Source organism: Panthera leo, chromosome C2 (assembly GCF_018350215.1).
Source record: "Panthera leo isolate Ple1 chromosome C2, P.leo_Ple1_pat1.1, whole genome shotgun sequence".
NCBI classification, from domain to species: domain Eukaryota; kingdom Metazoa; phylum Chordata; class Mammalia; order Carnivora; family Felidae; genus Panthera; species Panthera leo.
The window spans coordinates 59,701,036-59,728,100 of record NC_056687.1 but is presented as its reverse complement, the minus strand read 5'-3'; the positions used below and the strand labels follow the sequence as shown (position 1 = coordinate 59,728,100).

General features: G+C 39.8%; 1 protein-coding gene across 4 annotated transcripts in view; it reads right to left on the bottom strand.

Annotated features, from left to right (window-relative positions):
* Positions 1-27,065, bottom strand: part of SIDT1 (SID1 transmembrane family member 1) — a 110,100-nt gene that overhangs the window by 18,422 nt on the left and 64,613 nt on the right. For all 4 annotated transcript variants that reach the window (XR_006193177.1, XM_042903662.1, XM_042903663.1 and 1 more), the window contains 6 exons: positions 19,598-19,641; positions 5,746-5,817; positions 4,320-4,465; positions 3,399-3,472; positions 2,088-2,154; positions 700-773 (listed from right to left, as the gene is read on the bottom strand). Coding sequence is in view for 3 of the 4 variants with exons in the window: in XM_042903662.1 (XP_042759596.1) it covers positions 700-773; positions 2,088-2,154; positions 3,399-3,472; positions 4,320-4,465; positions 5,746-5,817; positions 19,598-19,641 (477 nt within the window). In the remaining variant the exon portion in view is untranslated. The remainder of the gene's footprint in view (positions 1-699; positions 774-2,087; positions 2,155-3,398; positions 3,473-4,319; positions 4,466-5,745; positions 5,818-19,597; positions 19,642-27,065) is intronic.

Sequence of the window (27,065 nt, the reverse complement as noted above, 5' to 3'; positions counted from 1 at the left end):
CAAGAAGTCTGTTCTTTCCACTTCACTATGTTCTGGTGGCTAGACCATGGCCTTGGAGGCAGCAGGCCTGGGTTCAGGTCCTGGCATCACTAATAGTTGAGGGACCTTCTGCAAGTTCCTTTCTAAGCCTTAGTGTCTTCATCTGAAGATGGAAGTGATGCTAATCCTATCTATCTTATGAGGTTGTTCAGTGAATTAACATATGAGCAGCTCATGCCCGTGGATGAGTGTCGTCACAGCTAGGACCTGATGTTTTCAAAAATGTCCCTGTCTTCTTCTTAGGAATGTTTCCTGAGGCCCCTATACAGGAATGAAAGGAAGATATCTGGTCTCAACTTTTTGATTTCATCCCTCCTTACCCTTGACTGGGGTAGTAATCCATAGTTGTTTTTAGTATTTTTTTTAAATGTTTATTTATTTATTTTGAGAGAGAGAGATAGAGAGCAAGTGGGGGAGGGGCAGAGAGAGAGAGGGAGCCAGAGAATCCCAAGCAGACCCTGCAGCTGTCAGCGCAGAGCCTGACAGGGGGCTCGAACTCCTGAACTGTGAGATCATGACCTGTGCTGAAACCAAGAGTCGAACGATTAACAGACTGCGCCACCCACGCACCCCAGTGTTTAGTATTTTTAAAAACTGAAATCGCATCTCACAGAAAGGAATCTCTAAACGTCTCATGGGCAACCAGAGGCCAGGGCTCACCTCAGGACGCCCAATGGGTGAGCACAGAGGAAGTTGTAGTAGCAGATGTCCTGATTGCCTGTGACATTCACCACCTGCAAAATCAAGAGTGAGAGGAGCAGATGCAGTTTTTCTCCATCTACTGAGCCCACCCTGAAACCACAAAAGGCAGGCAATGCTCACAGTGATTTACCATATAACCAGTGTTCCTTCTCAGCAGGGGACGGGTCATTGTCTACTGCCTTTACGCAGCACAGGCTAACTAGGACCGTCATGATATGTTCTATTTTCTGGATGCATGTTGGGAGGGTATGGAGCTATCCCATTCTCTATGTAGGAGTGATAACCACAGGGCATGTGGACGGGAGGAAGCATGTGTTCAGTTTTCCATTTTTCTCACCATCTCTATCATTAAGAACCTTCCTAGACCATAGCACAGCGGTATCTTCTGACAGGGCCCTGGAGTAGTAAGAGAGTATGGAGATTATAAGCAGTGGTGCCCAAACCTCATAAAAGTCCTTGTCCTCATCACATAGTGAGTAGGAGACTGGCCAAATTATTAGACCAATGGCTTTCAAACTTAGAAATCTGTACATTAGAATCACTGGGGGTCTAATCAGTACTGATGCTTGGTTCTACTCTCAGGGGCTTGGACCTAATTTGGTATAGGGTACAGCCTGGACACCAGGATTTCAAAGCTCCTCAGGTGATTTTAATGCACATCAAAGTGTGAGAATCACTGCATTAGAAACACCATCAGCCCCTTGTGCTTTCTACGTAGGCTTTCTTGCATAAAATAAATGCTAGAGAAGGTCATTATGTGATCTGGACCCAAGGTTCTATGAAGGCGCAATGGGGATTCTCAAGGTGTTTTAATTATTATCTTTGTTTATTTGTTTTTACTCTATTTTAGTTCTTATTTTATATTTTCTCAATTTTATTATCTTATTAGCTTTTTAAAAACTTATTACCTTTTTTTAAGAAGCTGTTTGTAGTTTTATGAAAAGTACCCTCAATGAGAGGGCACAGGCTAAATTAAATACCAGGTTTCTTTGTTTTGACTGGAACTTTATTTACTCCGCTCATTACCCCTTGATAATCAGAAGTTCAGACTGGTAAATAACAGATATAGTTGATAGATATTATGACTGAATGAGCTTACGGTAATGACTTCAGATTGGTAGACAAAATAATAACGAGGTCCCAGGCCCCTCTGTGATAAAACAGTTGGGAACTAGATTTAAAGATTCATCAAAGATGAAGCAACGGAGATGTCTAATTTGAAGACGAAATCGGAAGTTAATTCTTGGACTGAGATCAAGTTATATAGACTTTTCTCTGCAAGTCATAGCAAAGATCTCTCCCTGCAGCACGAAAGCTGGGATTCTGGGGTTCTGGGCGGTACTCACTGTCTGGTAGGTGATGACCAACTGGATCACAGGCAGTGCATAAAACACAGCAATGGTGATGATGTTCCTAAGCAGCCAGAAAGAACCGGAAATAGTTATTTCCAAATTAACAATGGAATTTTTGCTCAATTTTTTAACATAAGAACGCTTCCACTCCATAACTCTCTAATTAACTTGCAAAAGTAATCGGAAACTGATTATGCAGTTCCCGTTTCTTCAGCCTCCCACCCCTACAAACATTGGTAAAACTGTAAATGATACCTGCTTCTGTTTTAACCAAATTATTGATGAGGGCCTATTTCTTAGGTTGTTTTAGATTAGATGTTAGATGTTTTCGATTAAAAGTGACCAGAGCGCAAGTAATGGGAGATGGATCACATGAAAGGATGTGGCTCTGTTACATAACTCTTACTTCCAAAATGATGGTCCCACTATGAAATTCCATGGGGCCCCCACTGTCCCTTGCTTCCCTCAAATACCTGTATCCAAGTAAAAGGGCGTCCTTCAAGAGAAAAAAATGGAAAGAGCTATCACAGCATCAGCCTGGGATTTCTGAGGGGAGAGGGGTCCCCTGCTAGGCAGCTCAGCCTCTTGGCTTGGAGAGAGGATGCATCAGGGTCTATTTAGCACTGGCTGTGGTATCATTTCCTTTCAGTGTGGTTCGCAGCTACTCTGAGACGCTGTAGACATCTAGTCCCTGAAATCATTGGCTTTTGTAAGAGCAAGTCTGGGTGAGAAGATGGAATGGCTTCAGTTTAGCGTGTCCCATGGAAGATAGTGACATGTTATTGTTAGGTTGCCTTTCTGGAAACGGATTGAGTGTGTTCCCTAAACATATGGGATTCTACTACTATTCTTATGATTCTTTTTAATCACTATGAACACTTTTTTTTCATGTTTTTTATTATTTTTAATTTAAAAATTTTATTTAAATGCAAGTTAGTTAACATATGGTGTAATAATGATTTCAGGAGTGAAATTTAGTGATTCATCACTTACATCACTTACATATAACACCCATCCCATCAATATAACATATTACATATAACACTTATCCCAACAAGTGTCCTCCTTAATGCCCATCCCCCCACTTTACTACCATTCTTATTTTTACTTTTATGTATTTAATTTAGGGCTGGCTGCTTTTTGTAGTTTATTTTTGTTTTTCTTATAGAATGTGGCATGAATCCTTGAAGCATCTATATCTTTGCCTCATTAAACTGAAAGGTGTGCCATAAGTGAGCATGGCTTTTATTAAGAAAATTTTCATTTTACTTAAGGGAACCATGGTCCTAGTGGCCATCTACTCACCAGAAATAAATTTTATATTTTTTGCTGACAATCCTCCGGTCCTTCCTGGACAGATCTGACAGGTAAAGGAACATCTAAAATATCAAATAAAAAAAGAATGCAAACATGTACTTGGCTTTTTTTTTTTTTTGTGGAAGACACACAAAGGAAAGCTTTATAAATTCTCAATCCAATCCATTGCTAGGGATTAAAATTATTCAATAAACTTTTTTTTCAATTTTGTTTTTCCCAGAATACCCTAATATACACCCTAGTATTTTCTCTGAAATAGTAAGAATTGGCTGATGTAGAAAAACCTATTGGGAGTCTCAACTGCTTCTTACATCTCAGGAACTGGTTTTGCCATTTTTGGGGATGTCCACTGTGTGGTTCTTGAATTATACGATTGAAACTGTGCAGTCCACTTTCATATCCCTTACTGGATACAACACAATAAAATAAATATATGCCAAAAAGAAATAAGCTTTATTCCTGAGGGATGATAGGTACAGAAACAGAGAGTTTTCCCAGGTATACCCCTCATGAATCTTTTCTTTCATCTGGTGGATCCACTTCAGACCCTGAGTATTTTTTTTTTAAGTTTTATTTATTTAAGTGATCTCTACATCCAACGTGGGGCTTGAACTTACAATCCAGAGATCAAGAGTCACATGAATTACTGACTGAGCCAGCCAGGTGCCCCCAGACCCTGAGTGTTTTAATGCACTGCTCTCCTTAATTCTCTCACCTTCTTCCTCCAGAAAGAAATGCTAATTAGCAGGGTATTGCTTTTAGTCCGTAGTTATATTTTATCTAAAAAGCCCTCAGGGAAATATGGTTTCCCTTGAAGGGAAAAAATAAAGGAAACTGAGACCTTTGCTGAAGGTGTATTTGACTGTTGAACATTCTGCCCTTGCCAAGAGTACGGCCAGGCAGAGGTACCTTGGTCCGGATGATATTCTTATCACTCTCAATGTCTGGCATGGTGTCGAAGTCACTCTCCTCCACAGAGCTGTCCGTGTCCGACTGGCATGGCTGCCCACCATCGGAGGAGGACATCTGCCTGCCAGGACTGGAGCTTGACTCCTCTGAAAGAGAGAAAACTCATCTGCCTTCCGAAGCTAGGAAGAACCCATGCAGTCCATCCCTCTCTGCAAAAAGCAGTGCTGACTCATTCTTGAAGATGTTGTGTTGGTAAAAACGAACTCCTTACCCACAACGCATGTTCTTTCTCTTAATTCCTCCTCAATGGACTTCTACTTTGCCGCTTCTCCTATTTTTATATTTAAATTGTCTATTTCTAGGGCTGAATGCATATTAAGAACATAAAGGCAACTGCTCTGTTAACTACTTGGATGCAAAAAATAAGATTATGCTTATATGTCATGTTTCATATTTTACAATATGAACATAAATATATAAACATACACATGCACAGTTATGTATAGCATCGACCACAGACCCGTGTAAGCACACGCATATCCAGCAGCTATACATTGCTCGTGGGTAAAGTATTTGTACACTGAAACCCCCCACATGCCGCATCTATGATTATATAATGAGAACAACACTCTCAGGAAGAAGAATCCTTGTGTTCTCATGAATGTTTCCCAGAGCAGATGGGAATTTGTGCAGCTTGATGAGCACATGAGCTGAGCCTACCTTCTGTTTTATTGCTTCTGTTCAGTTAGTTAAAAAAAAAAAAAAATCCTGTTCTTGCAGAGCCAGAAATAAGTAGCCTGCATGAAACCCACATGCTTCTCAAAGTTACAGTACACCAGAGTAGGAAGAAGGACTCCAGCCCATCTCCCTGACATATTAAGCAAACCATTCACAGACCCACAGGAATTCTGTCTCTTTCAGGCCACGCAATGAACACTGAGGGGTTGCCATGTGAATGACTAGGTTCAATTATGAAGTTAGCCAAAATGAACGATTGTCAGGCTACAGCCATGTTCACCTGCAGCACAGCCTTAGTCTTCTGATCGCCCTTACTCCACTGAAACCTGAGAATGAAAGAGCTCGTCAATTGATTTCGGGCTCCCTGACACCGGTTCTGACATACTGTTCATGCCCTAAACTCAGGCCGGGTATGAAAACATCCCCACACGGACTTTGGGAGTTGACGGCAACCATGGTAGGGAATTCTGCTCAAGTGTGGCTAGCACAGAATAACAAACTAGAGAAGGTTGGAGCTGGAAGGAGCCTTCCAGATCTTCCAACCAATTTCTCTTATAAAGAGAAGACAATCTTAGACGATGACTGCCTTGCCCACTCACACAGTTAATAGTGGCTGGAAGGCCCTTTTTATCCTATTCTCTGGAGAATTAAGAAATACTTCAATGAATGGACTCATAGTAGGCAATACCTATTGCCCCATAATTGCTTCCTTCAGGGGTGCTGGCAGCAATGGGATGTGACACCGCCATATTTCCAGAGCCTGTTAAAAAGAAAAGCAAACACTTCATGTCCAGTTGCTAAAACAACACAACTCTAAGTAGCTTGAATCATCAGTCCAATATAAAACTCACCAAACTGTGACCTACAGGCAAAATCTAGCCTGCTACCTATTTTTGTATAACCCTTTAACTAAGAATGGTTTTAGAATGTGAGACAGGAAACCATCAAAATCCTAGAGGAGAATACAGGCAACAACCTCTTTGACCTCAGCTGTGGCAACTTTTTACTAGGCATGTATCTGGAAGCAAGGGAAACAAAAGCAAAAATTATCTATTATGACTTCATCAAGACAAAAAACTTCTTCACAGTGAAGGAAACAATAAAACTAAAAGCCAATCTATGGAATGGGAGAAGATATTTGCAAATGACATACCAGATAAAGGGCTAGTATCCAAAATCTATAAAGAATTGATTAAACTCAACACCTAATCAATAATCAAGTTAAGAAATGGGCAGAAGACATGAACAGACACTTCTCCAAAGAAGACATACAAATGGTGAACAGACTCATGAAAAAATGCTCACCATCACTCATCATCAGGGAAATACAAATCAAAATCACAATGAGATACCACTTCACACCTGTCAGAATGGCTAACATTAACAACTCAGGAAACAATGGAGGTTGGTGAGGATGCAGAGAAAGGGGAACCCTCCTACACTGTTGGTGGGAATGCAAACTAGGGCAGCCGCTCTGGAAAACAGTGTGGAGGTTCCTCAGAAAGTTAAAGATAGAACTACTTACTCTATGACCCTGCAATTGCACTAAGTATTTATCCAAAGGATACAAAAATACTGATTTGAAAGGGCACATACAACCCAATGTGTTACAGCAGCACTAACAATAGCCAAATTATGGAGAGCCCAAATGTCCATCAACTGATGAATGGCAAAGAAGATGAGGTTTATATATACACAACGGAATATTACTCAGCTATCAAAAATAATAGAATCTTGCCATTTGCAATGATGTGGATGGAACTAGAGTGTATTATGCTAAGTGAAATAAGTCAGTCACAGAAAGACAAATACCATATGATTTCATTCATATGTGGAATTTAAGAAACAAAACAGATGAACATAAGGCAAGGGAAGGAAAAATAAGATAAAAACAGAGAGGGAGGCAAACCATGAGACTCTTAACTATAGAGAACAAACTGAGGGTTGCTGGAGGGGAGGCGGGTGGGGGGATGAGTTAATAGGTGATGGGTATTAAGGAGGGCACTTGTGGGGATGAACACTGGGTGTTATATACAAGTGATGAATCACTAAACTCTCTTCCTGAAACCACAACTACAGTATATGTTAACTAACCTAAATTTAGGTAAAATCTTGGACAGGAAAATAAATATTTTAAATGGTTGGGGAAAGAAATCAAAAGATTTCATGACAGGTAAAAATCACATGAAATTCAAATTTCAGTACTCATACATGAAGTCCTGTTGAAACACAGTCACAGCCACTTGGGTATGTCTATGGCTGCTTTTGGCTATGGTGGCAGCGTTGAGCAGTTGTGACAGAGATGATACGGCCCTGTGAAGTCTAACATATTTGCTATTTGGCTCTCTACAGAGAAAAAAAAATCTTCCAGTTCCTGCGTGAAAGTATTGCAGAATCACAAGAACAAAAGAGCACAGGTCCTGAAATCACTTTGAGGAAGGTCACCACTGAACAGAAACACAGAAGTATCTGTCTGTCATTAAACCGCTGTAATGTGGAGGCTTTCAAAATAGCATTTAGCAGCACCTTAACCACTGGCAGGATAAGTCCAGATAGGGAGGAAATCACAGCACTCCTTGGAGCAATCAATGGTGAAAACTGAACTAAGGATATGGAAGAATATGAGATATTTTGAGAGATATTTCTGTATCTGTTGCCAAATTTTTGTTGGCAGTGAGAGATAAATTAAGATAATGTTCCCCAAACTTTTCCACTGAAGTACTCCTTGTAGCACAGGGAGTGAACTCATCCCTCTGTGTCTGGTGCAGTCATCTGGAGCCATGTCACCACCAATATCAGAGAGAAATAGCTTCCAACCTTCTCCTTGGTTGTTAGGCAAGATGCTATTCACTGAGTTTATTCACCTCCGAGAATTAGGTGGATCTGAACAAGGAGAGGAGAAACCACAATTAAGCAGGGTATCTAGGCAGTTTCTCTGACTCTGACTTCATGCTACAATATTTCCAGGAGCCACACTCATCTGCGGAGATGCTTGAAAATGTTTCTTACGCCTCCTGAGCTTTGTCAAGGATCTAGGATATTGTCAGGCTGGTGGGCATTTCAGTATAGTATCTTCCTTCTGAAGTGAGATCGCTTGTATCACATTACAGGCAGAAAGGTCTGTGTGTTACCCAGTCAGTCTCTTATTGCAGAGAAATAGATTTTCAGTGAAGACACATAACTGAGGATATTCTATGATACCCTCACTGTAAATGTATTTCCATTTCTTCATTGAAAATGCAGTTTGTTACAGTTTGCGTTCATGCTGCAGTATGTAACCCGCACAACGGAACCAAAAGCCTCACTGGTTCATCATTTACCACAGCCAGCTCTCCTCATCCACCTCTCAAACTTCCTTCCGCTGGTGGGCAGTAAAATCATTCACGGTTTTTCAGGCCAATTTGTAGGCTTTATCATATCTTTTAGTCTTTTTGTGTCCATTCATTTCCTTCATGAAGAAAAAGATTTAAGGGGCGCCTGGGTGGCTCATTCGGTTAAGCGTTAGACTCTTGATTTCTGCTCAGGTCGTGTTTTCATGGGTTCATGAGTTCGAGCCCCATGTCTGCTTGGGATTCGCTCCCCTCTTTCTGCCCCTTCTCTGCTCGTACTCTTGCTCTCTCTCAAAATAAATAAACTTAAAAGAAAAAAGAAAGGAAAATATTTAAATCCTGAGTTCAAAATATTTAGTCAGGTGATGAGAGATGGCCTTGGAGACTCAATTTCCTTCCTCCTTTTGGTAGCTTAGCCAAGAGCTGGCTCAGCCAAGGTCTTTAACTAACACAGCATTCCTGGCAGGCAGGGTTGTTCCCAGGCCCTCAGAGTGCAGACTCCCTGGCACTGTTCCTAGGCCTGGAGATTCCTTGACAGATTTCTCATCACTTCAAGAAAGTAGATGTACCTTGGCCTTTCTTGGGCTTACCCGTAAATATGGAACGTGGTTTCACCACCATCTTTGCTTTTCATCCAACTTCAAGACAAAGAAACAGGTTATTTTCAGACCCGTAAGTATGAGGTATTAAATTTTTTTGTGCCCAATAATAACGTCATGTGGAGATGTGTACAACTTGACTGACTCTTCGTTCTAGGACAGATTTGGTCGTAGTTACAGCACAGAGCTTTGCTGCTGGATACTATTGACAATAACAAGTACTACTTACTATGACCCCCACCTCTAGTACTGCTATGATAACTAACGCTCTCGCTGCTATTATATATTATAGAACTACTGCATCTCACTACTGTGGTTGTTGATGCTAGTTGATGTTTATGGAGAACTTACTGCATGTCAGACACCCTTTTAATTTCTTTTCAAGAATTTACTCATTTAAGTTTTCAACAGCCCAATGAGGTGGGTACTGTTCTCACCATTTTAAAATAACAAAAGAGAGGCACCGAGAGTGGTTTGTTGTATTAGTTTCAGTCAAAACTTATCTTCTTTTTATTTATTCATTTATTTATTTATTATTGTCTTTTAATGTTTATTTTTTATTTATTTTGAGAGACAGAGCAAGAGTGTCGGAGGGACAGAGAGAGAGAGAGAGAGAGAGAGAGAGAGAATCCCAAGCAGTCTCTGTGCTGTCAGCACGGAGCCCGATGTGGGGCTCGAACCCACAAACCCTGAGATCACGCATGACCTGAGCAGAAACCAAGAGTTGGACGCTTCACTGACTGAGCCACCAGGGTGCCCCAAAACTTATCTTCTTAATTGAAAAACAACACCAGGATTTTCTTCCAGTATATGAATAACTGGCAGCGAGCATGTTACTTTCATGGAGTATTCAAGAATATCTTTCAAAAAGACAAGGAGGTTGAGACTTGTTCTCATCTCCACTATAATAAGCTGATACTTTAAAGAAGCATCTAAGGGCAACATTTGCTTTTTAGGTTGTCTGCTACTGCTTATCAATGATTTTCTATTGGGTCATTTCCCTCAGTGTCTTTCATATTTGTCTCTTTTCAAGCTCAAACTCCCTCTTTTAAAGTTTTTAATTCAAGTGTAATTAACAAACAGTGTGATATTAGTTTCAGGTGTGCAACATGATTCAACAATTCTGTACATTCCTCGGTGCTTATCATAAATGTACTCTTAATCCCCATCACCTATTTCACCTGTAACCCCACCCACCTCCCTTCTGGCAACCACCAGTTTGTTTTCTGTATTTAAAAGTCTGCTTTTTTAATTTGTCCTTTTCTTTGTTCATTTGTTTTGTTTCTTGAATTCCACATATGAGTGAAATCATATAGTACTTATCTTTCTTTGATTGACTTATTTCACTTAGCACTATACCCTCTAGGTCCATCCATAGTATTGCAAATGGCAAGATTTCATTCTTTTTTATGGCTGAGTAATATTCTATTACACACACACACACACACACACACACACACACACACACCCTACATCTTCTTCATCCATTCATCAACCAATGGAAACTTGGGCTGCTTCCATAATTTGGTTATTGTAAATAATGCTGCAAGAAACATAGATGTGCCTAAATCTTGTTGAATTAGTGTTTTTGTTTTCTTTGGATAAATACCCAGTAGTGGAATTGCTGGATTATATGGTAATTCTATTTTTAAATTAAAAAAATTTTTTTGAATGTTTATTTATTTTTGAGAAGGAGAGAGAGAGAGAGAAAGAGCGTGATCAGGGCAGGGGCAGAGAGAGAGGGAGATACAGAATCTGAAGCAGGCTCCAGGCTCCGAGCTATCAGCATAGAGCCTGATGTGGGGCTTGAACTAATGAACCACGAGATTATGACCTGAGCTGAAGTCAGATGCTTAACCGACTGAGACACCCAGGTGCCCCTATTTTTTATTTTTTTATATTTATATACTTTTGAAAAAGAGAGGGAGAGAGAGAGAGAACACACAAGTGGGGAAGGGACAGAGAGAGAGGGAGACAGAGGATCCAAAGCAGTCTCTTCACTGACCGCTTAGAGCCTGATGGGCGTGAACCTACGTAAGCTGAGGTTGGGTACTCAATTGATTGAGCCACCTGGGTGCCCTGATTCTTTTATTTTTTGAGTCACTTCCACACTGTTTTCCACAGTGGCTGCACCAGTTTGTATTTCTACCAACAGTGCATGAGGGTTCTTTTTTCTCCATATCTTCACCCACACTTGTTATTTCTTGCCTTCTTGATTTTAGCCGTTCTGACAGGTGTGAGATGATACCTCATTGTGGCTTTGATTTGCATTTCCCTGAGGATGAGTGGTGTTGAGCACTCTTTTCATGTATCTGTTGGCCATCTGTAAGTCTTCACTGGAGAAATGTCTGTTCATGTCCTCTTCCCATTTTTAAATTGAATTATGTGTTTTTATGGTGTTCAGCTATATAGGTTCTTTATATATTTTGGGTATTAATTCCTTAGTAGATATGTCATTTGCAAGTATCTTCTCCCATTCAATAAGTTGTCTTTTTGTTTTGTTGGTGGTTTCCTTTGGTGTGCAGAAACTTTTTATTTTGGTGTAGTCTCAATAGTTTATTTTTGCTTTTGTTTCCCTTGCCTGAGAAGACATAGCTAATGTTGCTAAGGCTGAGGTCAAAGAGATTACTGCCTGTGTTTTCTTCTAGAAATGTTATGGTTTCAGGTCACACATTTAGGTCTTTAATCTATTTTGAGTTTATTTTTGTGTATGGTATGAGAAAACAGCCCAGTTTCATTCTTTTGCATGTAGCTATTCAGCTTTCCCAACACTATTTGCTGAAGAGACTGTATTTTTCCCATTGTATATACTTGCCTCCTTTGCTGTAGATTAATTGGCCATAAAAGTGTGGGCTCATTTCTGGGCTTTCTATCTTGTTCCATTGATCTATGTGTCTTATTTTTATGCCAGTACCACACTGTTCTGATTACCACACATATATTTTTTTAAGTTTATTTATTTATTTTTGAGAGAGAGAGAGAGAGAGAGAGAGAGAGCAAGTAAGGGAAGGGCAGAGAGAGAGAGAATCCCAAACAGGCTCCTCACAGTCAGTGCAGAGCTCCACATGGGGCTTGAACTCACGAACTGTGAGATCATGACACGTGACCTGAGCCGAAATCAAAAGTTGGATGCTTAACCAACTGAGCTACCCAGGTGCCCCTGGTTACAATATCTCTATAGTATATTTTGAAATCTGGGATTGTGATACCACCAGTTTTGTTCTTTTTCAAGATTGCTTTGGCTGTTTGGTCTTTTGTGTTTTCAGACAAATTTTAGGATTATTGTTCCAATTCTATGAAAACTACTGTTGGTATTTTGATAGGGATTAAATCTGTAGATGTAAGATCTACATTACATATAAGTTCTACCATTACCCTATGTCCTTTTATAAAGATGTAATTTTAAAATTATTAAATGTGTAAATAGGAAGTGAAGAATGACACTAAAATCATAAAATTCGGAATTTTTGGCATTTTGGTGCTACTGAGAAGCCCTCTACCACGAGAGGCAGAAGTGTGCATAGGAAAGTGCTTGAGTTTGGTTATGACAGGAGGTTGAAATGGTTTGTGGGAGGCAATGTTTTTGTGGGTGTAAACAAAGGAGAAAAAAACCCACAAAACCTAAAATCAAAGCTAGTGAGCAAACAAAAACAATCGCTGTTTTTTTAGGTGACACTTCATTAAAAAGCAAAAGCCAGCTGTGTGGGTCTGTTCAGACTTGGATGTGTCGCTGATTTCTGTACTTAGCTCTGGCTCATGATTGAGCAAGCTGTGATTCTAATCTGGTTGTTAGCCATTTTCACTCTGAGGCATCTGCAACATCACTAATTCTAGGATGGACAAGAGAAACAAGATTTTCACGGGCAAGACAAGTGCCAGAACATAAAGATGTTTTAACTTTGTGGACTTTTTTTTTTAAGAAATGTGCTCTTAAAAAAATTTTTTTTTTAACATTTATTTACTTTTGAGAGACAGAGCAAGACAGAGCATGAGTGGGGGAGGGGCAGAGAGTGGCGGGGGTGGGGTGGGCAGGTAGGGTACACAGAATTCAAAGCAGGCTCCAGGCTCTAAGCTGTCAGCACAAAGCCCGATGTGGGGCTGGAACTCATGGAACGCGAGATCATGACCTGAGCCGAAGTCGGCCGCTTAGCCGACTGAGCCACCCAGGCGCCCCTAACTCTGTGGACTTTATAGGCACAATTTAAATATGAGATTGGCAACTTTGTATAACAGTATTCTGTTAATTTTTCTAATGTTTAAGACCTTCTCAGAATGCAAAAAACCAGAACATTGGCTCCCAAACTTCAAGTATGCTCCCAGAAGGAGAGTTATATTTATATTTAACTCTATGGTATTTAGAAAGAATTAAACACAAAATATCAGTTTATAGGACAGACCAAGATGTTCTGGCTGGGAATAAGTAAACATATAAAGTTGTGAATGAGCTCATCTTAATGAAGAGAGTTATTCTGGCATCTTTTTCTCTGAGCATGAGCCCTTTGCCATCTGTTTACTTACACTGCATAAGATATGTTTGCATGTTGGCTTTTAATATTAAATGCTCAACATGAGGAGAAAAACTTTACTTCATTTTGAGCATGTTTGGATCTTTCAGATTTCATATTTATAATTGTCTTGCCTTCTGTCTCTGGACTCAGGAGGTTGGAAGTTGAAGAGGTAGTCAGATATGATGGGAACTAGCTGCTGGAAAATTTCAGTTTTATGCCAATAGGCTACCTATCCCAACTAGTCTCAACAGATGAGGAGAGAGTTCCAGTCCAAGATGGCAACATGGGAAGACACTGAGCTCACCTCCTCCACGGACACACCAAATCTACACCCATTTATAAAGCAATTCCTCCTGAAGAACCTAGGGCTGCCTGAGTAGCTTCTGTGCAAGTAAAGATAGAACAGCAAGAAAAACAAAGACATGGTAAGGAAGGGCACTATGGGAACTACAGTGGGAGGGACCATGAACAGATCTGTGTACCTTGGGGCGCTGACAAAAACCACGGTTTAAGAGGGCAACTAGGGGCACCTGGGCAGCTCAGTTGGTTAGGCATCTGACTCTCTTGGTCTCGGCTCAGGTCGTGATCTCATGGTTTGTGGATTCAGGCCCGAGATGGGCTCTGCACTGACAGCTCAGAGGCTGCATGGGATTCTCTCTCTCACTCTCTGCCCCTCCCCTGTTCACATGCACACGCACATTGTCCCTCTCAAAATCAATAAATAAAAACACTTAAAAAAAATAAAAGGGCAACTCGAATATGAAAGATCCGGCCTTCAAACTCCAGCAAACGGTGGGAGAGCTACTGGAACTCTCTCTGCTGGGAGGGTCTGGCCAGGGTCTTGGTTCGTTGTCCCCCTCCACCTGGATGGAGTACAGGGGAGCATGGCCCAGGTGTCATAGCTGGCCCACCTCCTTAGTGCACATTAGTTTTAGAAGTTCTCTCTGCAGAAAGATGAATAAACTTTAAATATAAACCATATACAGTGAAGCCTTTCTACTCTAGTAAAATTTTGCCACCAACGTTAAGCATATCTATTGAAGAGAATGTTTCTGAGGGGAAAAAAACAAAAGGGCAGGGATCCTGAGTCCCCAGTGGCAAATTGAGTAAAATCTCTGTTTTTGGCACTCCTTGTAACCTATCAGTACTCCATGGCCACATTCCAGATTCCAGCATGGAGAGGAAGAAACACACGTCATGTTTAGCTGGTCACTTTTTCCTCCCACCATCCCACTGGGCTCAAAGAAGTGGCCTCATTCTCTCTTGCAAGAGTTTCTCTGCCTTGTCTTCTTGCTGTGGTAGCCTTCAACCTCTCCCCTTCTCTGGGGTCACAATGGCACGTGCAGTGGGGTAAGATAAACAAAGTGAGTCTGGAGGTTTTTGTTTTGTTTTGTTTTTAAGTTGAGAGAATGAGGAAAACCACAAAAATGAGATTTCTCTTAAAGAAAAAGTGGCAAGAAAAGCCAAGAAAATTTGTAAAAAGAAGCATCAGGACTAGAGTTTGAGACCCATTGCCACAGAACCTGATGGTGGCCTATGCTCCTTGACTCCTCCAAACTCACACTGCTTGTCTTCATTCCCTCTGCACCCTGCTCTTTGCTAAGAGGCTGATTTGGTAATGGCTCCATGGAGGGAAGAATTTGATTGGCCATTGGATTCTTAAATCTAACAACTTGTCACGTTTGTTAAGCTCTCTCACTTGAGACAGTAACCCTCTCTTACCCTCAGGTTCCATGCTGACAGCTCATGTGGTCCCAGAAGCCTGTGAGACATACTTCATTCACCTTTCTCTCCAGTTGTGGCTGAATTTCTGTATAGGTTCTTTACAATGATGTGAAATGTGGGATTTTTCACTGACAGGGCCACTAAAGGTTTTTAGAGCACAGAGCCTTTCCTAGTACCCCTCACAATACCCCAGAGGTCCCTGCCTTCAGTGCTAAGTGATGAGTGGGGAATACAGTAAAAAATGCCTTCATGGCCTCAAGAAAGTCTTTACAAACACTATTTCCAATTCACCTGGCTCCACGAAATTATCTCCATCTTTACCCCGTGAAGTATGAAAGACATCTCTTTGTTTTAAGCACAATCGGAACCAATGTCAATATTTTTCAAAGAGAACTTAAAGAATGGCAGGCAAATGAAAGAAAAACAAATACAGGGGAGCTGACAGATACTCCAAATGCAGCCTTCCTTTTGTTATGTAACTAAAACAGGGCTGCCACCAATTTGACAGCCTGTAGGGACCTGGCTCCATGTTTTCTGCGTGAAACACAGGCAAGGTGAAAGCATCAGGCCCAGCTCCTCAGATGTCTAGGTCCACACTGATTTGGGTGGACACCATGCCAAGCCTAATGGGATCCTCCTTCCCTTTCAGACACTGCTCCTAGCATTTTCTCTGATTAGCAGCCCCCCAGGGCATTTCCTATAGCTCTGAGCTCCACTGAACTTCCTGTAGCCCCCAAAGTCACACTGATCCTGGCCTTTGGGAGAGAAAGAAATATTTTTTAACTTTTTACTTTTATTCTTATCTTGAGAGAGATAGCATGCACAAGCAGGGGAGAGAGGAAGACAGAGAACGGGAGAGAGAGAGAGAGAGAGAGAGAGAGACTTTTTTTCTTGTAATGTTTTTTAATGTTTAGTCATTTTTGAGAGATAGAGACAGAGCATGAATGGGGGAGGGGCAGAGAGAGAGAGGGGAGACACAGCACCAAAGCAGGCTCCAGGCTCCAAGTGGTCAGCACAGAGCCTGATGCGGGGCTCGAACCCATGAACTGCGATATCATGACTTGAGCCGAAGTCAGGTGCCTAACCGACTGAGCCACCCAGGCGTCGAGAGAGAGAAAGAGAGAGAGACAGAGAGAGAGAATCTCAAGAAGGCTCCATGCTCAGTGTGGAGCCTGACATAGGGGCTCAATCCCATGACCCTGGGATCACAACCTGGGCAGAAATCAAGAGTTGTATGCTCCACCCACTGAGCCACCCAGGGGTCCCGAGAAAGACATTTCTATATCCTTGCTTCTCTGCAAACCTTCCTCCCCTGAATGTCTCACATTCATTTCAGTGCCCTTCACTTGCTTGTGTCTCTTGCTCCAGGCTGCTTTCTCAGTGCTCCACTGGATATGCTTAGGTTCTTTCCTAGAGTAGAGTGTGCCTGCTCTGCTCTTGTCTCCCACATCTAGGTCTCATTTCACTTGTCATGTCCCTTCTCTCCCTGTAGCCTGTCCACATAACAAAGGTGCTGTATTTCCTCCCTATTTCAAAGTCCTTTGTGATGAACACTCCTAGTCCCTACTTCCTAACTTAGCTGGGATTTTGTCCAGGTATCCTCATCAGGCAGTCTGTGTGTTTAAGTCAGTGATTCCCAATTGGGGGTAGGGGTGGGGGAACCATTTTGCCCCCAAGAGAACATTGTCTAGGGACATTTTTAGTTGTCACAAGGAGGGAGTGTACTACTGGTTTCTAGTAGGTAGAGGTGAAGAATGGAGTTAGACATCCTACAATGTACAGGACAGCACCCCCCCCCCCCCAACAAATAATTATCTGGCCTGTAATGTCAATAACGTTGAGTTTGAGAAACACCAGTCTTAGAGGAAGATGATCTCATCCTAGTTCTGTAAGGAGGCTTGATTGATCTGTAGGTAAATCTATTCCTTTGCAGTGACTGGTTTAACAAGCAAATGATCCACTCTATGCCAATGAAACATGAGCAGTTACTGGGTGCTTCTGAAAAAGTCCTTCCCTTTGGACATTGTCAGGTGAGGGTGTCAAAGTGATTCATCTCACCACTGGCACTGGAATTAAAGCAGAGCCAAGGGAATGGCAGGGGAAAGGACCAGGGCCACCAGACTCAGTCAGTCCTAAGTGCACCCTTTTGTTCAACTTCCAGGGAGACGAGCATCTATATTGTTTAAGTGTGGTTTGAGATATAATTTGTTGTTATTTGCAGCTATGTGATTCCTAACTGATGCATCTTTACTCTTATCTTCTTTCCTTCCCTCCATCTCTCCCTCCTTTCCATCTTCTTTCTTTTCTTTTCTTTTCTTTTCTTTTCTTTTCTTTTCTTTTCTCTTTTCTTCCTTTCCCTTCCCTTTCTTTTCTCTCTCTCTCTCCCTTCCTCCCTCCCTCTCTCCCTTTCTTCCTTCCTCCTTCCTTCCTTCCTTCCTTCCTTCTTTCCTTCCTCCCTCCCTTCCTTCCTCCCTTCCTCCTTTTCTTCTTTCTTTCTTTTCTTGTCACTCATTCACTTCTGCTTGCCATCTGAAGGGTCCCTTCAGAGCTAATTTTCAGAGCTTTCTTGATCTTAGATAATGATCTGAGCTAAAGTTTCAGCTCTGTCTACCTACACTTCACTGTTCAAGAAACTCTTCTGAACACGGAAATTCTTTCAATTATCAATACGGTAATAAAATACTTCATTGATACAATAAAAATAACGGACCATCCCTTCACAGAGCACCAATGGGATTGGACTAATCAGGCTTTCTAAGTTCAACTGGGACCTAAAATAAGAGCAAAACTTGGAAAGCACTAGAAGAAAAAGGATGAGATCCAGAGAGAAGACAAATTCATTTAAACATTTTACGAATAAAAGAGAAAGTAGCACTTAGTATTTTAAAGACCCTAGAGCAGGTGTCCTTTGATAGTCTTTCATATTGCTAGTTGAATGTTGTCAAAACCAATTGCCTGGGTGGCTGGAAAATAAACATGCTGACATTGAGGAAGACAAAAGTCAAAGGAAGGCAGGAGAAGCAGAGTGAGAAATGCTCCTGGTGGGTGGGTAGGGGATCAATTTGTGTTTCTCTGAGACTCTGTGGGCTCAGTTAAGTACAGAAAACACAGAACTGAACATCTGCTGCATGTGACTTAAAAATCAAGTCTCATTTCATCGTTCCTTTTCTAAATCATCACTCTGTGCCAAATAACTTATGAACACTGAGTAACTCATGCTTAGACTTTTTAAAAATGAGGATATTTACAAAAGGTGTAAACCTCCAGTTATAAAATAACTAAGTCCTGGGGATATAAGGTACAGGCTGGTCATTATATTGTGTATTTGAAAGTTCCTAAGAGAGTAGATCTTTTTTTTTTTTAATGTTTATTTTTGAGAGATAGAGAGAGACAGAGAGAGACAGAGTGCGAGCAAGGGAGAGGCAGAGACAGAGTGAGGCACAGAATCTGAAACGGGCTCCAGGCTCTGAGCTGTCAGCACAAAGCCTGACGAAGGGCCTGAACCCACGAACCTCGAGTTCGTGACCTGAGCTGAAGTCAGATGCTTAACTGACTGAGCCACCCAGGCGCAACACCCACCCCCTGCCCCCGCCCAAGAGAATAGATCTTAAAAGTTCTCATCGCAAGAAAAAATTTGTAGCTCTGTGTGGTGATGGATGTTAACTAGACTTAATCGTGGTAATCATTTTGCAATATATACAAATATTGCATCATTGTGTTGTATACTCAAAACTTACAATGTTACATGTCAGTTATTTCTTGATTTAAAAAAATGAGGACATTTAATTTTTAAAAAATTTTTATAAAAAGATCAGGTAATTGAGTTTCTTTGTTCAAATTATCAGAGTGGAGGAAAGGGCACATTACAATGGTCAAATAATCAATTATTCTGGATTTCCCAAAGTTATTACACTTGTTAGTCTCAAATAATTCAGGTTTTTAGCCACTTGAACAATAACAAAAAAGCCTCTATTTCAATTTGGGAAAATTGAACTGTGTATTAGAGTTGAGACAATAAATTCTTATTGTTCGCAAGTTGGCTTTGGGATGAAATAGGTGTGAACAATTTACATCCTATAAAAGATTAAACTTCTAAAGAAGATGAATGGCTGATAAATGAGCCATGGACAATTGCAAGGGACACTCTAAGCAAAGGGTCTTAGTAGGAGCTCCATATCTCAGTACTTACCAACTCTGAAAACTGGTTCTCACTAGCTCTGCTTTCTCTAGAAAGACTGTAGATTAGATTAGTCCGTGGGATAGGAACCAAGGGAGGGTTTGGCAATGATGAAAGTCAGAGAGACAAAAGTGCTAAATGGGATGTTGCCGCACACTCTCTATCATTCGAACTGACTTTTCTTACCAGGGACTTTTCTTACCATCACTGGAACCAAAGCTTCCCTCAATGGATTTTCTTTGAAATCTGTAAACAAGAACATACACATGCTCCTAAGACCGTGAAAACTTCAGCATTTTACATTTGTTGCAGATTTGTCTGCTAGGATCTCTTAAAACAAGCCTTTGCATGTGGAGAAATTGGAACTCTGATATGTTGCTGGCAGGATTGTAACATGGTACAGCCACTTTGAAAAACTCGAAAGTGAAACAGACTTACCATCTGACCCAGCAATTCTGCTCCTAGGCATGTACATACATACATAAATTCATTTACTTATTTTCAGATTCATTTATTTTCAGATAATTCATACATCATAAAATTCATCCTCTAATGTGCACATTTCAATGCATTTTAATATGTTCACAAAACTGTAACCAGAACATTTTCATCACCCCCCCCCCCAAAGAAATTTAAAACCTATTAGCAGTCACTCCCCATTCCCCACTCCTACACTTTCTGACAACCATGAATCTACTTTCTGTAAATTTGCCTGTTCTGGAAATTTCACATAAATGGAATCATAGCGTATGTGGTCTTTTTTTGACTGGCTTCTGGTTCATCTATGTGGTAGGATGAATCAATACTTTGGTCTTTTATGTATAAGTAATATTCCTTCATTTTATTTATTACTTTATTTATTTATTAGTTTATTTATTTATTTACTTATGTGAAAAAATTTTTAACGTCTATTTTTGAGAGAGAGAGAGAGAGAGAGAGAGTGTGAACGGGGTGGGGCAGAGAGAGAGGGAGACACAGAATCTGAAGCAGGCTTCAGGCTCTGAGCTGTCAGCACGGAGCCCGACGTGGGGCCCGAGCTCACAAACCGTGACATCATGACCTGAGTCAAAGTTGGACACAATTGAGTGAGCCACCCAGGTGCCCCTAAATAGTATTTCTTTGTATGGATACACCATGTTTAATTTATATGTTTACATTTGGTGGACATTTGATTATTTCCACTTTTTGGCTATCATGAATAACACTGCTATGAACATTTATGTACAAGTTTTTCTGGGTATATATGTATTAAATTCTCTTGGGTATACACCTAGGTACAGATGTGCTAAGTATGAGGTAACTGTTTTGTGGGTTTTTTTTCCCCAAACTTTTCCACAGAAGCTTTATAGCAGAAACTATTTTATGTTCCTACTAGCAATGTATGGAGTTTCAATTTCTCCACATCATTACCAACTCTTGTTGTTTTCCATTAAAAAAATATTATAGCTAGCCTAGTGGGTAAGAAGTGGTATCTCCTTGTTTTTTCTATTTTCATTTCCCTGATAGCTAATGATGTTGAACATCTTTTCATATGTTTATTGGCCACTTGTAGATCTTTGGATAAATATTTATTCAAACTCTTTGCCCATTTTATTTATTTATTTATTTTGTATCACTGGCTTGTAAGAATTCTTTATATCATGTGGATACTAGACTCTTACCAGATAGATATATGAGTTGCAAACATTTTCTCCAATTTTATGTGTTGTATATTCACTTCCTTGATAGCGTTCTTTAAAAGTGTACAAATTTTAATTTTGATTAAGTCCAATTTATCTAATTTTTTTGTTACATGTTCTTCTGGTGTCATATCTAAGAAATTGTTGCCTAATTCAAGGTCACAAAGATTTAAACCCAAGTTTTCTTCTCAGAGTTTTATAGATTTAGCTTCTATATTTAGATCTTTAATCTGTTCTGAGTTAATTTTTCATATGGTGTGAGGTAGGGGTAAAATTTCATTTTTTTCAGGTTGATACCCAGTTGTTTCAACACATTTGTTGAAAAGAATATCCTTTCTCTGTTGAATTGTCTTGGTACCCTTGTCAAAAATATATTGATCATAAATGTAAGGCTTTATTTCTGAACTTTCAATTCTATTCTATTGATTTATATGTCTTTCTATATGTCAGTGCCAGAGTTTCAATCATGTAGCTTTGTAGTAAGTTTCGATATCAGGAAGTGTAAGACCTCCGCTTTGTTCTCTTTTTTTCATGAGTATTTTACCTATTCTGGGTCTCCTCACCTTGCATTTCCTTATGAATTTTAGGATCAGTTTGTCAGTTTCTGTAAGAAAGTCAGCTGGGAGTTTGATAGGGATTATTTTGAATCTCTAAGTCCATTTGGGGAGTGTTGCTATGTGTTTTAGTTTGTATTGTTGCTGTAACAAATTATCACAAACATAGTGGCTTAGAACAATACAAATTTATTATCTTATAGTTCTGGATGTCAGAATTCCAAAGTACATCTTCTGTGGCTAAAATCAAGGTATGAAGCAGGGCTGTATTCCTTCTAGGGGCTGCCAGGGGATTACCCTTTCCCTTGCCTTGTCTAGCTCCTGGAGGCTGCCTGCATTCCTGGACTCATGGCCCTTTCCTCTATCTTCAAAGTATGTTGCTCTGGCCCTGCTTCCATCATCACATATCCTCCTTCTGCCCTAGACCCTCTTGCCTCCCTCTTACAAAGACCCTTGTGATTAGATTATACCCACATGGATAATCCAAAGCAATCTCCATAACTTTATCATATCTGTAAAATCTCTTTTGCCATGTAAAGTAACATATTCACAGGTTCTGGATATTAGAATGTGGACACCTTTTAGGGGCCATTATTTTACTACACCATCTTAATATTAAGCCCTCCAAACCATGAACATGGGATGTCCATTTACTTAGGTCCTTTTTAATTTCTTTCAAGGATGTTTTGTCATTTTCAATGTACAAGTCTTTAATTTGTTAAATTTATTCTTAAGTATCTTATTATTTTTGATCCTATTGTAAATGGAATTGTTTTCTTAATTTTATGTTTGGATTAGTCATGGCCAGTGAATAGAAATAAAACTGGCTTTTGTATATTGATCTTGTATCCTGTAATCTTGATAAAGTCAGGGTTTCTTTTTGGAGGTGATGAAAATTAGATAGTGGTTTTAGACAGTTGTGCAACTGTGAATATACTAAAATTAGACAGTTGTGCAACTGTGAATATGCTAAAAGTCATTGAACTTTATACTTTAAAAGGGTGAATTTTGTGGTCTGTGAATTAGATCTCAATAAAACTATTACTAAAAAAGCCAGATATATCATTTGGGAACATCTATCAAACATTAAAATGTGAATCACCGTCTTCTTGCAAAATGAGCTTCCCTTTTGGATGTGAGGTTGGTCAGGGAGGAGGAAAGTTAGGGATTAGATGTGTTTGTGCTTTCATACATACTCTTACTTCTAGACAGAGACTCTAGAAATTGCACACCCCAGATCCTGGTATGTCTGGTGGAAGAACTTCTCTTTATACCTCTTTTGTTCCTAGAGACAGCAAATTCATCCCTGCCTCAGGGCCTTTGCTCTTTTTCTTTTTTTTTTTTTTTGAGTGTTTTTTTTTTTTTTAATTTATTTTTGAGAGACAGAGCACAAGTGGGGGAGGGGCAGAGAGAGAGGGAGACACAGAATCTGAAGCAGGCCCCAGGCTCTGGAGCTGTTGCACAGAGCCCAACCCACAGCACGGACCTACCAACAGTGAGATCGTGACCTAAGTCCGAGTCGAATGCTCAACTGACTGAGCCACACAGGCACCCCAGGGCCTTTGCTCTTGTTCTCTGCCTGGGCCACTTTCTCCCCAGATCCTCACATGGCTAGCTCCTTCTTCCTATTAAAGTCTTCCTTCTGAGATATCTTCCTTGCTGAACAAATCAAATCTAATGTAGATTCCCAATCCAACCATTCCCTCTCACACTACAGTGTTTTTTTCCCTCCTGTCACTAGCTGAAATTATTTGCTTTATTAATTACTTGCTTGCTTATATGTTTCCCCTCTGTACAATGTAAAGTCTGTTAGAGCAGGGATCTGGACTGTCTTGTTCACCACTGTATCCCTGAATGCTAGGACAGAGCCTGGCACATAGAAAATGATAACTAAATATTTGTTGACCCAGCAAGGCAGATTATTAAGAAGGGTTACAATTTGGCCTGACTGTTCTAGCTGGCAAATGAGGCTGTGGTTGAGTCCCTTTTGGTAAAAATTAAGCTTTAAATTTAATTCCAGTACAGTTAGCACACAGTGTTATATTAGTTTCAGGTGTACAATATAGTGATTCAACACTTCTATACATTACTCAGTGCTCATCACGGTAAGTGTACTCTTAATTCCCTTCACCTATTTCACCCATCCCTCTACCTGCCTCCCTTCTGGTAACCATCAGTTTGTTGTCTATAGTTAAGAGTCCGTTTCTTGGTTTGCCTCTCTTTCTTCCCCAGCCCCTTTTACTTGTTTGTTTTGTTTCTTAAATTCCACACAACAGTGAAATCATATGGTATTTGTCTTTCTCTGACTTATTTCACTTAGCATTATACTCTCTAGCTCCATCCATGTTGTTGCAAGCAGCAAAATTTCATTTCTTTTTTTATTTATTGCTGAATAACATTCCACTGTATATATACCATGTCTTCTTTATCCATTCATCAGTTGATGGACACGTGGGCTGCTTCCATAATTTGGCTATTGTAGATAGTGCTGCAATAAATATAGGGGTATGTGTGTCCCCTTTTTTAGTTTTTATTTAAATTCTAGTTAATGTACAGTGCTATCTTAGTTTCACGTGTACAGTACAGTAATTCAACACTTCTATACATCACACTGTGCTCATCACAACAAGTGCACTCCTTAATGCCCATCACCTGTTTCACCCTTCCCTCACACCCTCCCTCCTCTGGTAACCATCAGTTTGTTCTCTGTAGTTAAGAGTCTGTTTCTTGGCTTGTCTCTGTCTCTTTTTTTCCCTGTTTGCTCATTTGTTTTGTTTCTTAAATTCTACACGAGTGAAATCATATGGTATTTGTCTTTCTCTGACTTATTTCACGTGGCATAATACTCTTTTTTTTTTTAAAAAAAACCTTATTTTATTGTTTTATTCTCAAGTTAGTTAACATACAGTGTAGTCTTGGCTTCAGGAGTACAACCCAGTGATTCATCTCTTACATATGACACCCAGTGCTCATCCCGAAAAGTGCCCTCCTTAATGCTGGTTACCCATTTAACCCAGCCCACTATCCCCATCAACTGTTAGTTTGTTCTCTGTATTTATGGTCTCTTATGGTTTGTCTCCCTCTCTGTTTTTACCTTGTTTTTCCTTCCCTTCCCCATGTTCATCTGTTACATTTTTCAAATTCCACATATGAATGAAATCACATGATATCTGTCTTTCTCTGACTTATTTTGCTTAGTATAATACCCTCCAGTTCCATCCATGTTGTTGCAAATGGCAAGATTTCATTCTTTTTCATTGCCAAGTAGTATTCCATTGTATATATAAACCACATCTTCTTAATCCATTTATCAGTTGATAGACATTTGGGTTCTTTCCATAATTTGACTGTTGTTATTAGTGATGCTATAAAACATTGCTATAAAAATTTATCTTTGGATAAATTCCTGGTAGTGCAATTGCTAGGTCATAAGGTAGTTCTATTTTTAATTTTTTGAGGAAGCTTCACACCATTTTCCAGAGTGGCTGCACCAATTTGCGTTCCTACCAACAGTGTAAGAGGGTTCCCCTTTCTCCATATCCTCGCCAACATCTACTGTTTTCTGACTTATTAATTTTAGCCCTTCTGACTGGTGTGAGGTGGTATCTCATGGTGGTTTTGATTTGTATTTCCCTGATGACGAGTGATGTTGAACATCTTTTCATGTGTCTTATTAGCTATCTGGATGTCTTCTTTGGAAAAGTGTCTATTCACATCTTCTGCCCATTTACTCACGGGATTATTTGTTTTTTGGGTGTTGAGTTTGTAAGTTCTTCATAGATTTTGGATACTAACCGTTTATCTGATATGTTATTTGCAAATATCTTCTCCCATTCCATCTGTTGCCTTTTAGTTTTGTTGATTTTTTCCTTTGCTATGCAAAAGCTTTTTGTCTTCATGAGGTTCCAATAGTTCATTTTTGCTTTTATTTCCCTTGCCTCTGGAGACATGTCAAGTAGGAAGTTGCTATGGCCGAGGTCAAAGAGGTTGCTGCCTGTTTTCTCCTGTAGGATTTTGATGGTTTCCTGTCTCACATTTAGGTCTTTCATCCATTTTGAATTTATTTTTGTGTATGGTGTAAGAAAGTGGCCTAGTTTCATTCTTCTGTTTATTGCTGTCCAGTTCTCCCAGCACCATTTGCTAAAAGAGTGTCTTTATTCCATTGGATATTCTTTCCTGCTTTGTCAAAGATTAGTGGGTCATATATTTGTGGGTCCATTTCTGGGTTCTTTATTCTATTACATTGATGTATGTGTCTGTTTTTGTGCCAATACCATACTGTCTTGATGATTACAGCTTTGTAGTACAGGCTAAAGTCTGGGATTGTGATGCCTCCAGCTTTGGTTTTCTTTTTCAACATTACTTTGGCTATTCAGGGTATTTTGTGGTTCCATATAAATTTTAGGATTGTTTATTCTAGCTCTGTGAAGAATACTGGTGCTATTTTGATAGGGATTGCACTGAATGTGCGGATTGCTTTGGGTAGTATTGACATTTTAACAATATTTGTTCTTCTAATTCATGAGCTTGGAATGTTTTTCCATTTCTTTGTGTCTTCTTTAATTTATTTCATAAGCATTCTATAGTTTTCAGCATACAGTTCTTTTACCTCTTTGGCTTAGTTTATTCCTAGGTATTTTATGGTTTTTGGTGCAATTGTAAACGGGATCAATTCCTTGATATCTCTTCCTGTTGCTTCATTATTGGTGTATAGAAATACAACCGATTTCTGTACATTGCTTTTATATCCTGCAACTTTGCTGAATTCACGTATCAGCTCTAGCAGTTTTTTGGTGGAGTCTTTTGGGTTTTCCATGAAAAGCATCATGTCATCTGCGAAGAGTGAAAGTTTGACTTCTTCTTTGCCAATTTGGATGCCTTTTATTTAGTTTCATTGTCTGATTGCTGAGACCAGGTCTTGCAACACTATGTTGAACAACAGTGGGAGAGTGGACAGCCCCATTGTGTTCCTGATCTCAGGGGAAAGCTTGTAGGATGATATTAGCTGTATAAAGCTGTATAAAACCATATATGACTTTTTTGATGTTAAGGTATGTTCCTTCTATCCCGACTTTCTTGAGGGTTTTTATTAAGAAAGGATGCTGTATTTTGTCAAATATTTTTTCTGCATCTATTGACAGGATCATATGGTTTTTATCCCTTCTTGTGATCCCTTCTTTTTATCCCTTAATGTGATGTATTATGTTGATTGATTTGCAAATATTGAACCAGTCCTGCAGCCCAGGAATGAATCCCACTTGATTATGGTGAATAATTCTTTTAATGTATTGTTGAATATGATTTGCTAGTATCTTGTTGAGAATTTTTGTAGCCAGGTTCGTCAGGGATATTGGCCTGTAATTCTTTTTTAGCATAATACTCTTCAATTAGTGCGTTTGCACTTTTTGGGTAAATACCTAGTAGTGTAATTGCTGGG